The 14,088-nt window shown below is 50.4% G+C and overlaps 1 protein-coding gene across 1 annotated transcript in view; it reads right to left on the bottom strand.

Moving 5' to 3' along the window:
- RBP3 (retinol binding protein 3) overlaps positions 1-14,088 on the bottom strand; it is a 64,999-nt gene that overhangs the window by 33,088 nt on the left and 17,823 nt on the right. The window contains exons 3-4 of the mRNA XM_069979792.1: positions 9,167-12,232; positions 5,250-5,440 (exon numbers count right to left, since the gene is read on the bottom strand). Of these exons, the coding sequence (XP_069835893.1) occupies positions 5,250-5,440; positions 9,167-12,232 (3,257 nt within the window). The remainder of the gene's footprint in view (positions 1-5,249; positions 5,441-9,166; positions 12,233-14,088) is intronic.

The raw sequence follows: 14,088 nt of genomic DNA, 5'->3' as shown, positions 1-14,088 counted from the left end.
GGCAGGCATAGAATGGGTTACATGCTTTTCACTGCCCACCACACAAAACAGCGACACCTACTGTCCTTAGTGGGAACTGCTCTAGCTAGTGTTATAAGCCTAGAAAGTGCCAGCAAGTGGGCGGGGTATGCAAATAGGCCCCCTATAAAAGGTAGGCAGTTGCAGTGTTTAGCTGAGACAAGTGACTAGCTGCTGAGGGAACAATATCACCTCATGAGAGACCATCACCACAGAGAGAAGCTGCTGAGGGAACAACATCACCTCAGGAGAGACCATCACCACAGAGAGAAGCTGCTGAGGGAACAACATCACCTCATGAGAGACCATCACCACAGAGAGAAGCTGCTGAGGGAACAACATCACCTCATGTGAGACCATCACCACAGAGAGAAGCTGCTGAGGGAACAACATCACCTCAGGAGAGACCATCACCACAGAGAGAAGCTGCTCAGGGAACAACATCACCTCATGTGAGACCATCACCACAGAGAGAAGCTGCTGAGGGAACAACATCACCTCAGGAGAGACCATCACCACAGAGAGAAGCTGCTGAGGGAACAACATGACCTCAGGAGAGACCATCACCACAGAGAGAAGCTGCTGAGGGAACAACATCACCTCAGGAGAGACCATCACCACAGAGAGAAGCTGCAGAGGGAACAACATCACCTCATGAGAGACCATCACCACAGAGAGAAGCTGCTGAGGGAACAACATCACCTCATGAGAGACCATCACCACAGAGCAAAGCTGCTGAGGGAACAACATCACCTCATGAGAGACCATCACCACAGAGAGAAGCTGCTAAGGGAACATCACCTCATGAGAGACCATCACCACAGAGAGAAGCTGCTGAGGGAACAACATCACCTCATGAGAGACCATCACCACAGAGAGAAGCTGCTGAGGGAACAACATCACCTCATGAGAGACCATCACCACAGAGCAAATCTGCTGAGGGGAAGAAGAGAGATTACTACCAACAGAGCAGCCAGAGAAAACAGCTGGAGGTGAGAGGAGAAGAGAGATACTCTGAGAGACAGTTTGTCAGGTACCCCCTCAGGAAAGGGCCAGCACTCATACAGTCAGTTTATCCTCGCCCCAACCCGTCGCCGAGGCCGGCTTATTTTTAGAGGGGGAATTATGTAGTATACCAGAGCGTAATCCCTGTGGATTGGCTGAGGACGGCACCTGTCAACAAGTGTTTTGTTATATATTCTAGGAGTTAATATGTCTTCTATTAAACTGTTCTGTGTATTTCTCTGTACCAGTAACTGGCAGGCATAGAATGGGTTACATGCTTTTCACTGCCCACCACACAAAACAGCGACACCTACTGTCCTTAGTGGGAACTGCTCTAGCTAGTGTTATAAGCCTAGAAAGTGCCAGCAAGTGGGCGGGGTATGCAAATAGGCCCCCTATAAAAGGTAGGCAGTTGCAGTGTTTAGCTGAGACAAGTGACTAGCTGCTGAGGGAACAATATCACCTCATGAGAGACCATCACCACAGAGAGAAGCTGCTGAGGGAACAACATCACCTCAGGAGAGACCATCACCACAGAGAGAAGCTGCTGAGGGAACAACATCACCTCATGAGAGACCATCACCACAGAGAGAAGCTGCTGAGGGAACAACATCACCTCATGTGAGACCATCACCACAGAGAGAAGCTGCTGAGGGAACAACATCACCTCAGGAGAGACCATCACCACAGAGAGAAGCTGCTCAGAGAACAACATCACCTCATGTGAGACCATCACCACAGAGAGAAGCTGCTGAGGGAACAACATCACCTCAGGAGAGACCATCACCACAGAGAGAAGCTGCTGAGGGAACAACATGACCTCAGGAGAGACCATCACCACAGAGAGAAGCTGCTGAGGGAACAACATCACCTCAGGAGAGACCATCACCACAGAGAGAAGCTGCAGAGGGAACAACATCACCTCATGAGAGACCATCACCACAGAGAGAAGCTGCTGAGGGAACAACATCACCTCATGAGAGACCATCACCACAGAGCAAAGCTGCTGAGGGAACAACATCACCTCATGAGAGACCATCACCACAGAGAGAAGCTGCTAAGGGAACATCACCTCATGAGAGACCATCACCACAGAGAGAAGCTGCTGAGGGAACAACATCACCTCATGAGAGACCATCACCACAGAGCAAAGCTGCTGAGGGAACAACATCACCTCATGATAGACCATCACCACAGAGAGAAGCTGCTGAGGGAACAACATCACCTCATGAGAGACCATCACCACAGAGAGAAGCTGCTGAGGGGAAGAAGAGAGATTACTACCAACAGAGCAGCCAGAGAAAACAGCTGGAGGTGAGAGGAGAAGAGAGATACTCTGAGAGACAGTTTGTCAGGTACCCCCTCAGGAAAGGGCCAGCACTCATACAGTCAGTGGGGATCCTAAAGACCGACACCCTAAGTGGACGGACGTGGCTGTAAAAGGGAGCAGAGTTAACGTAGGCCTCTGCACCCATCTTCCTGAATTCGGGGGGAGGGGGGGGGTAAGATTTACTAGGACCCCTGGATACCTCTGGGACCCGTAAGTTGTGGCCTAAGGCCCGGCCCAGTAACCTGAGCAGGAAGCTCTCTAGCTGACAGGGAGGGAAACACAGACGCAAGCACCATTGGGGGAGAGGTCCACAGGATCACAGTGCCCACCAGCGTCCCACACGTACTGACAGTCCAGGATCTGAGGCCGATCATCTCTCCACACACCACCATCATCTCTCCACACACCACCAGACTCTCCACACACCGCCATCATCTCTCCACACACCGCCATCATCTCTCCACACACCGCCATCATCTCTCCACACACCATCATCATCTCTCCACACACCGCCATCATCTCTCCACACACCACCATCATCTCTCCACACACCGCCATCATCTCTCCACACACCACCATCATCTCTCCACACACCGCCATCATCTCTCCACACACCACCATCATCTCTCCACACACCACCAGACTCTCCACACACCATCATCATCTCTCCACACACCGCCATCATCTCTCCACACACCACCATCATCTCTCCACACACCACCAGACTCTCCACACACCATCATCATCTCTCCACACACCGCCATCATCTCTCCACACACCGCCATCATCTCTCCACACACCGCCATCATCTCTCCACACACCGCCACCATCATCTCTCCACACACCGCCACCATCATCTCTCCACACACCGCCACCATCATCTCTCCACACACCGCCACCATCATCTCTCCACACACCGCCACCATCATCTCTCCACACACCGCCACCATCTCTCCACACACCGCCATCATCTCTCCACACACCGCCATCATCTCTCCACGCACCACCATCATCTCTCCACACACCACCAGACTCTCCACAAGCGCAGTTACCGGGTGAAAGCCGCCAGTAGTCACCGCTGTATGCCACAGGACTGTATAACACCCGCAAGTCTATCAGTAAAGGAGTTGTTGTTACACTGCCTCCCTCCTTGTCTCCCTGTTGTCCTGGTTATCTGCACCACACCACCTCCAAGGGCCATTGTACCGGACAGCAGTATTTGGGGTTGGCCCCGGGGGAACTACAGGTCCACACCACCGACCACCTTACACACAGGTGCAGCCCCGCTCCAGACACCCCTGCAGTAGCCCACAGAAGGGAGAGAGCCCAGGGAAGCGCCAGAGAGTCCCCTGTACCAGTAGAAGCCCTCGTGCCCACCTGTGACCGTGACAAGATCCAGCCATCCTGCAGGTATAGCACACCCTCACTCTGCAGCCCCCGGGGCGTCCCCTCACTGAGGAGCTCAGCGCCACACTCAGGAGAGACTACTACCACCATCATCCTCTCCTCATCCCCCTCACTCTCTTCCAAGTACCCTGGCTCGCTGCATATACAGTACCGTCCTCATACAGTATATACAGTACCGTCCTCATACACTATATACAGTACCGGCCTCATACAGTATATACAGTACCGTCCTCATACAGTATATACAGTACCGTCCTCATACACTACCCAGCTAATACAGTATATACAGTACCGTCCTCATACACTACCCAGCTAATACAGTATATACAGTACCGTCCTCATACAGTATATACAGTACCGTCCTCATACAGTATATACAGTACCGTCCTCATACACTACCCAGCTAATACAGTATATACAGTACCGTCCTCATACAGCATATACAGTACAGTCCTCATACAGTATATACAGTACCGTCCTCATACAGTATATACAGTACCGTCCTCATATAGTATATACAGTACAGTCCTCATACAGTATATACAGTACCGTCCTCATACAGTATATACAGTACCGTCCTCATACAGTATATACAGTACCGTCCTCATACAGTATATTCAGTACCCTGCTAATACAGTATATACAGTACCCGTCCTCATACAGTATATACAGTACCGGCCTCATACAGTATATACAGTACCGGCCTCATACAGTATATACAGTACCGGCCTCATACAGTATATACAGTACCGTCCTCATACACTATATACAGTACCGGCCTCATACAGTATATACAGTACCGTCCTCATACACTATATACAGTACCGGCCTCATACAGTATATACAGTACCGTCCTCATACAGTATATACAGTACAGTCCTCATACAGTATATACAGTACCGTCCTCATACACTACCCGGCTAATACAGTATATACAGTACCGTCCTCATACACTATATACAGTACCGGCCTCATACAGTGCTATGTATGTGTACGGCGTGATGGTGCCATGTATGTGTGTACAATACAGTGGTTACCTGTTATATGTATAGTAACATAGTACCATAGATATATACACGGTATAGAGGCACCATATATATATACAATATAGCAGCACCATAGATATATACACGGTATAGAGGCACCATATATATATACAATATAGCAGCACGCACCATAGATATATACACGGTATAGCGGCACCATATATATATATACACGGTATAGCAGCACCATAGATATATACAATACAGCAGCACCATATATATATATACAATATAGCAGCACCATAGATATATACACGGTATAGCAGCACCATAGATATATACACGGTATAGAGGCACCATATATATATACAATATAGCAGCACCATAGATATATACACGGTATAGCAGCACCATAGATATATACACGGTATAGCAGCACCATAGATATATACACGGTGTAGCGGCACTATTTATGCGTGTGGTGGCGGTCTGCCTCCCCTTACCTCATGTCAATGATTATGGCGGTGCTCCCCACTATCTTCTTCCAAACGTGTTCTACTAGAAGGTCAGAGACCAGAGAGAGAAGCTCCCAGTCCGCAAACATATCAAACCTCATGTATCCAACGTCCCCCTCAAAGACGTCCGTGTGAAAGGAGAAGCGGATGAGATCCTCAAACATCTCAGGAGACGGGATCTGATGGAGGGAAAGAAGGGTCAGAAATACAGGCAGAGCGCCCCCATAGTGCCCTACATACACAGTGACAGCAGAGCGCCCCCATAGTGTCCTACATACACAGTGACAGCAGAGCGCCCCCATAGTGTCCTACATACACAGTGACAGCAGAGCGCCCCCATAGTGTCCTACATACACAGTGACAGCAGAGCGCCCCCATAGTGTCCTACATACACACTGACAGCAGAGTGCCCCCATAGTGTCCTACATACACACTGACAGCAGAGCACCCCCATAGTGTCCGACATACAGTGACAGCAGAGCGCCCCCATAGTGTCCTACATACAGTGACAGCAGAGCGCCCCCATAGTGTCCTACATACACTGACAGCAGAGCGCCCCCATAGTGTCCAACATACAGTGACAGCAGATCCCCCATAGTGTCCTACATACACTGACAGCAGAGCGCCCCCATAGAGTCCTACATACACTGACAGCAGAGCGCCCCCATAGTGTCCGACATACACAGTGACAGCAGAGCGCCCCCATAGTGTCCTACATACACACTGACAGCAGAGTGCCCCCATAGTGTCCTACATACACTGACAGCAGAGCGCCCCCATAGTGTCCTACATACACACTGACAGCAGAGCGCCCCCATAGTGTCCGACATACACAGTGACAGCAGAGTGCCCCCATAGTGTCCTACATACACACTGACAGCAGAGCGCCCCCATAGTGTCCAACATACAGTGACAGCAGAGCGCCCCCATAGTGTCCTACATACACTGACAGCAGAGCGCCCCCATAGTGTCCTACATACACACTGACAGCAGAGCGCCCCCATAGTGTCCGACATACACAGTGACAGCAGAGTGCCCCCATAGTGTCCTACATACACACTGACAGCAGAGCGCCCCCATAGTGTCCAACATACAGTGACAGCAGAGCGCCCCCATAGTGTCCTACATACACTGACAGCAGAGTGCCCCCATAGTGTCCGACATACACTGACAGCAGAGCGCCCCCATAGTGTCCGACATACACACTGACAGCAGAGCGCCCCCATAGTGTCCTACATACACACTGACAGCAGAGTGCCCCCATAGTGTCCTACATACACTGACAGCAGAGCGCCCCCATAGTGTCCTACATACACACTGACAGCAGAGCGCCCCCATAGTGTCCGACATACACAGTGACAGCAGAGTGCCCCCATAGTGTCCTACATACACACTGACAGCAGAGTGCCCCCATAGTGTCCAACATACAGTGACAGCAGAGCGCCCCCATAGTGTCCTACATACACTGACAGCAGAGCGCCCCCATAGTGTCCTACATACACACTGACAGCAGAGCGCCCCCATAGTGTCCTACATACACACTGACAGCAGAGCGCCCCCATAGTGTCCTACATACACTGACAGCAGAGCGCCCCCATAGTGTCCAACATACAGTGACAGCAGAGCGCCCCCATAGTGTCCTACATACACTGACAGCAGAGTGCCCCCATAGTGTCCTACATACACACTGACAGCAGAGCGCCCCCATAGTGTCCTACATACACTGACAGCAGAGCGCCCCCATAGTGTCCTACATACACAGTGACAGGAGATCCCCCATAGTGTCCTACATACACTGACAGCAGAGCGCCCCCATAGTGTCCTACATACACTGACAGCAGAGCGCCCCCATAGTGTCCGACATACACACTGACAGCAGAGCGCCCCCATAGTGTCCTACATACACACTGACAGCAGAGTGCCCCCATAGTGTCCTACATACACTGACAGCAGAGCGCCCCCATAGTGTCCTACATACACACTGACAGCAGAGCGCCCCCATAGTGTCCTACATACACACTGACAGCAGAGCGCCCCCATAGTGTCCGACATACACAGTGACAGCAGAGTGCCCCCATAGTGTCCTACATACACACTGACAGCAGAGTGCCCCCATAGTGTCCTACATACACACTGACAGCAGAGCGCCCCCATAGTGTCCGACATACACAGTGACAGCAGAGTGCCCCCATAGTGTCCTACATACACACTGACAGCAGAGCGCCCCCATAGTGTCCTACATACACACTGACAGCAGAGTGCCCCCATAGTGTCCTACATACACACTGACAGCAGAGCGCCCCCATAGTGTCCAACATACAGTGACAGCAGAGCGCCCCCATAGTGTCCTACATACAGTGACAGCAGAGCGCCCCCATAGTGTCCTACATACACTGACAGCAGAGTGCCCCCATAGTGTCCTACATACACACTGACAGCAGAGCGCCCCCATAGTGTCCTACATACACTGACAGCAGAGCGCCCCCATAGTGTCCTACATACACTGTGACAGCAGAGCGCCCCCATAGTGTCCGACATACACTGACAGCAGAGCTCCCCCATAGTGTCCTACATACACTGTGACAGCAGAGCGCCCCCATAGTGTCCTACATACACAGTGACAGCAGAGTGCCCCCATAGTGTCCGACATACACAGTGACAGCAGAGCGCCCATATAGTGTCCTACATACACAGTGACAGCAGAGCGCCCCCATAGTGTCCGACATACACTGTGACAGCAGAGCGCCCCCATAGTGTCCTACATACACAGTGACAGCAGAGTGCCCCCATAGTGTCCGACATACACAGTGACAGCAGAGCGCCCATATAGTGTCCTACATACACACTGACAGCAGAGCGCCCCCATAGTGTCCGACATACACTGACAGCAGAGCTCCCCCATAGTGTCCTACATACACTGTGACAGCAGAGCGCCCCCATAGTGTCCGACATACACTGTGACAGCAGAGCGCCCCCATAGTGTCCTACATACACACTGACAGCAGAGCATGTACGAGTGTGTGACCTCCCGTGTATGACTTTCTAACCTCCCGTGTATGATCTGACCTCCCGTGTGTGACTTTCTGACCTCTTGTGTGTGAGTGCAAGAAAAAAACAGAGGACGGGGGCGCCTCCTGGTGTGAGAAGGTAAGGCAAGTGTATTACACCGGTTAAGATGAAAGGGGCTCACCTGTGGGAGTTGTGCTATTATATGGGCACAACTCTATCCAGCGCATGTAGAGATAGATACCGCAGCACCTGCTGGAACACACCTTGCAAGAAGGTGCGCAGAACAATGTAGATGTGTGCCGAGAAGGATCACTGGACCAAAAGTACTTCCAGCACAATCGGGCGTAGGTATATAGCCCCAGTGGTCAATGTGAGGTGTTAGCGAGTGGTCGCAATGGACCTTCCTTACTTCGCAGGTTCAGAAATAAAAGATTTATTGTATGCACCGCTTTTCGGCCCTCCACATTCAAGGGAGCCTTTTTCAAGCTTACAAACATGTGGTGGTACCGTTTAAAAAAGAACTACACCTAAAGACAGCTCCCCTGAACGTGGAGGGCCGAAACGCATACAATAAATTTGTTATTTCTGAACCTGCAGAGTACGGACGGTCCATTGCGACCACCCGCTAACACCTCACATTGACCACTGGGGCTATATTCCTGCGCCCGACTGTGCTGGAAGTACTTTTGGTCCGGTGATTCTCCCCGTGAATGGTTGTGTGACCTCCCATGTATGACCTCCCGTGTATGAGTGTGTGACCTCCCATGTATGACCTCCCGTGTATGAGTGTGTGACCTCCCATGTATGACCTCCCGTGTATGAGTGTGTGACCTCCCGTTTATGACCTCCCGTGTATGAGTGTGTGACCTCCCGTGTATGACTGACACGCATGTTACCTGCATAGGCACGACACCAGGGATGCGATCCTTGGAGTTCTCTGGTATGTACGCGGCTTTCAGGTGGATGTCTCCGGAAAGTGTCTGCAGGTCATAGTTCAGCTTCTCGGCGAGCTCCACCTCAGATTTGATCATCTTGTAGTCGGTCTTGTCCACCAGTGCCAGCAGTTTGGAGGCCACCTCCATCCCTGTTTCTGCAAATGCGTAGTTATCTGCCACCAACTTGCCGGCGGTCTGGATGACTGACGGTATCTTGGATCGCAGATTGATGATCCGGTGGGCGGCATTCATTGCTTCGTTGGCTTGAATGATCACATGGGGCTCGACACCAGACACGCTCCACACCTTACCGGTCACTGAGCTTATCACCACCTGGTTTGGAATAGACACGTAGAGGTGACTGTCCGCTACCTTGTACATCCCAACAGACAGGGACACCCCACTGGTCGGCTCCCCAATGATAGTTGCCCTGTTCAGATCCTTCATCGATCTTGTAAAGGCTTCCGCCGCGGATCCCGTCATGTGACTTGTAAGGACATAGATGTCTTTGGTAGAGCCATATCTCTGGCCAGCCACCACCGGCAGAGTCCAGATTTCAGTGCCGGTTGACGTGCTGCGATCATATACTGTGTACAGGTGCTGCAGGGGCTCTGGATCAAAGAAATAGGAGCAAAAAATGGGGATAGCCGTGGAGTAGCCACCAGTGTTAAACCTCATATCAATTATTAGGGAACTTGTGTCGACAAGTTTATTCCACACAAGACTGACCAGCTGAGGGCCGATAGCTTTAATGATCTCCGCATCCGCCATCATGTCAAACCTCAGATACCCTACGTTCCCTGGTAACACTTCAATTTTGAACAAGGCATCAATAATGTAGCTGAGCTCCTCGGGAGAGGGGATCTTAGGTGGTTTTTCTTCTGAGACCTCCGGCTCTATATCACTATAGAAGACATGGAGTCTATGATCTCCTGAGATCTCCTGAATGTCAGATGTAAGTTGAGAAGCCAAAGATTCTAGATCCACCACCGAGCGGTATTTACCCTCGGAGCACTTTTGCTGGATGGCCTGACTGACCTTGATAGCCACCTCCGGGATGGCATAGTGGACTTCTAAAAGTTGTCCAGTGCCTTCTACCAATGCAAACACTTCTGGGTGGAATGCAATGATTTCTTTGGCTTTGTCCAAGGCTTCCTCTGCCAGCACAATGGCATCGGGAACAACACCTCCACCAAGCCAACATTCACCATTGTTATCTATAAAGTTGATGACCGGCACTGTAACAGTTAATTGGGTTTCTTCCAGGTTGAATGTCCGAGAGTGCATGAGAGTCCCAGATGTAATTTCACCAATGATTGTCGCCCTGCTTAAAGACTGCATCAGGTAAGCAAATTCCTCTGCTGCCGTGGCTGTTTTGTGACTAGTCAACACGTACACCCCTCTCTGAGATCCATACGGCTGCCCTAGGAGTTCAGGAAGACTGTAGAATTCTTTGGTAGAGTTTTCGAGCCGGTCGTAAGTTGTGAAGAGACGGATTCTAGACTCTGGCTTCTGAAAGTAGGACAATAGTAAAGGAACAGCTCCAGATGGTCCGCCATTGTTGTGTCTTAAGTCTATTATTAGATTAGCTGTGTCGGTGATTTGATCCCATACTTTTGGGACGACGTAAGGGGCTAACTTTCTAAGTACAGAGAAGTCGGCAAACTCATCAAAACGTAGATAGCCAATATTTCCAGGAAGGATGTTCACTTTGAAGACAGAGTTGACCAGGGCTTGGAGAACATTTTCATCGTCTGGTACATCTTGAACAGAAGGGAACCCCTCAGGGATTGCCGGGGTCTCTGACTTTCCTCTTATGAGAAGCCTTGGGTCCTCTGTAACTGACTGAAGCTCATAATTCAGCTTAGCGGCGAGATCTTCCTCAGAAACCACCGATGAGTAGTCCATGTGTGATAGGTGTTTTAGTAAGGATTGGATACGATCCCAGAAAGCGTAAAACTTGCCCAAGATGTCGCTGAGCTGATGCAATACAATGGGAATTTTTGAACGGACGGAGAGAATAGCCAAAGCTTTACTCAAGGCATCTTCTGCATTGACAACCACACAAGGAAAGACCCCGGCCACCTCCCAGCTCTGCCCAGTAAGAGGACTGATAGACCTAGATACCGGTACTGTAATATAGTAATCTGACTGGCCAATCCTTATCTTCTGTATGTCCAGCGAGCCACCTGCAGTCTTCTCTCCAACAAGTACAGCCCTGTTCATATGCTTCAGGATATATGCAACATCTTCTGCCACTCCTTGGGTGAACTTGCTGGTCAGCACTATCACATCCTTGTCCTTGCTGTATTGCTCACCTATCAGTGCACGCAATGTTCGCAGTTCGGTGGTGGTATTAGTGGGACGGTTGTAAATGGTGTCAATGTGGACCACAGGTTCAGCTTCATACAAGTAGGAAACAATAAAGGGAATTCCAGAGACCTTCCCCTGAGTGCTGTACCGTAAGTCCAGGATCAGAGCAGAACTGGGCATGAGTTTCTCCCAAATGTTTTTGAGAAGAAAAGGGCCAATTTTTTGCACTACATCCTGGCCTATGATACAGTCTACACGAAGATATCCAATGTTTCCCGGGAGGACTTCATATTTGATGGAATGGTCAACCAGGAACTGCAGCTGCTCCGGGGTTGGGATAGTCTCTACGTCTTGCTTCTCTATGGTGTGCTCTGGCTCATACGAGACGATGAGACGAGGGTCGTTCAGTGAACCCTGAACCCCAGCTGTGAAGACATTGGCCAAGGTGTATGGATCCGAAACGTGGAGAATTTCCCCACTTTTTATTGCTTGCTCAATGGTTTCCTGCATTCCTACCAAGTTCTCCGGGAAGCAGTAATTATCCAGCAGGACTTTGGCCATATCCAGCACCAGGGATGGCTGAAACACTGGGTTACCGCATGCATTGCAGAATAAGAGGAGGAATATCAGTCTGGGATAATAAGGAGACATGATGGCCGGAGCTTCAGTCCCAACGTTCCTGTCTCCACCGCCGTCTCCCTCTCTGCTCCACGTCTGAGAATGAAGAATTAGACCAGGACAGGGAACAGCCAATTCTCTTTTATCTCTGCTAAACCTTTAATCACATTAATGGAATGATGAGCATCAGCACAAGGGATTTCTGGGAAAACAGAGCGCTGCCTGAAACAGGAGCATCTGCTCCGGGAATGGGTGACAGGGACTCCATCTACAACTCCATAGAAGGGCAGTGCAGAAGATGGAGGACTAGCTACCCCAACAATGACACCTCTGATGGACAGTGACGCTGCGTGACCTCTACATGTGTCTCCATCCCAGCCTCTGTACATGGGGAACTGACCATTAGGGTGGAGCAAGAGCGAATGGGGCCGGGGAAGATCAGCCCGAAGCTGAAGGTTGGGTTGATGGGTGTGTGTCTGGGACTTTAAAGGGGTAACCCAGGCAGGAGGTCTTTTATTCTGCATCCTTGGGAAAGGGGTGGATGAAAACAATGGCGTCTACTTACCACGCCAGCTCCAGCGATGGGGCCCACCTCACGCTGCTCCCGTCTTCGGTCTCTGGGCACTTCCTGCTCTCCCGCTGAACCATTCAGCAGCAGAGGCGAGACCCCCGAAATTCACCGAATGGCTGAGGGGGCCTGCCCATGTCACGTCTCAAAGTCCATCTGCATAGTTGCCAACAGTCCTGTTTTCGCTGGGACTGTCCCGGATTTGACGAGCCAGTCCCGGCTAAGTAATATCCCGGGTTTGTCCCGCTAAGCACCGGCCCCTGTGACATCACGCCCCGCCCCCGTAACAGCCCCCAATGCATTGAAGCCTAAGCATAAGCTTTTTGGCTGGAGGCTGTATATTCTGCCTCCAGCCACCAGAGGCCGCTCTCACCTCCAGCTACAGGGCCTGACAGTGAGGTCACCCACTCCTGCCTCCAGGATAGAAGAGCCCTAAGGAATAAGATGGCCGTATGCAGCAGGGAGCCAGGTAATAAGGTGACCACATGAGGGGGATTATGCTGAAGGACTGGTATACAGTGTATACCAGTCACAGTGTCATGAGAGCTCCTCAGTATACCAGCAGTATAATACAGGGAGGTGTGACTGGTATATACTGGTATATAATCCCCTCATGTGGCCCCTCAGTATACCACCAGTATAATACAGTGAGGTGTGACTGGTATATACTGGTATATAATCCCCTCATGTGGGCCCTCAGTATACACCAGTATAATACAGTGAGGTGTGACTGGTATATACTGGTATATAATCCCCTCAGTATACCACCAGTATAATACAGTGAGGTGTGACTGGTATATACTGGTATATAATCCCCTCAGTATACCACCAGTATAATACAGTGAGGTGTGACTGGTATATACTGGTATATAATCCCCTCATGTGGGCCCCTCAGTATACCACCAGTATAATACAGTGAGGTGTGACTGGTATATACTGGTATATAATCCCCTCATGTGGCTCCTCAGTATACACCAGTATAATACAGTGAGGTGTGACTGGTATATATTGGTATATAATCCCTCATGTGGCCCTCAGTATACCACCAGTATAATACAGTGAGGTGTGACTGGTATATACTGGTATATAATCCCCTCATGTGGCCCCTCAGTATACACCAGTATAATACAGTGTGGTGTGACTGGTATATACTGGTATATAATCTCCTCATGTGGCTCCTCAGTATACACCAGTATAATACAGTGAGGTGTGACTGGTATATACTGGTATATAATCTCCTCATGTGGGCTCCTCAGTATACCAGCAGTATAATACAGTGAGGTGTGACTGGTATATACTGGTATATAATCCCCTCATGTGGCCCCTCAGTATACCACCAGTATAATACAGTGAGGTGTGACTGGTATATACTGGTATATAATCC

The sequence above is a fragment of the Dendropsophus ebraccatus genome, chromosome 8 (genome assembly GCF_027789765.1).
Source record: "Dendropsophus ebraccatus isolate aDenEbr1 chromosome 8, aDenEbr1.pat, whole genome shotgun sequence".
NCBI classification, from domain to species: domain Eukaryota; kingdom Metazoa; phylum Chordata; class Amphibia; order Anura; family Hylidae; genus Dendropsophus; species Dendropsophus ebraccatus.
The sequence above is the reverse complement of the archived record's forward strand: the minus strand, read 5'-3'. Positions and strand labels throughout refer to the sequence as shown.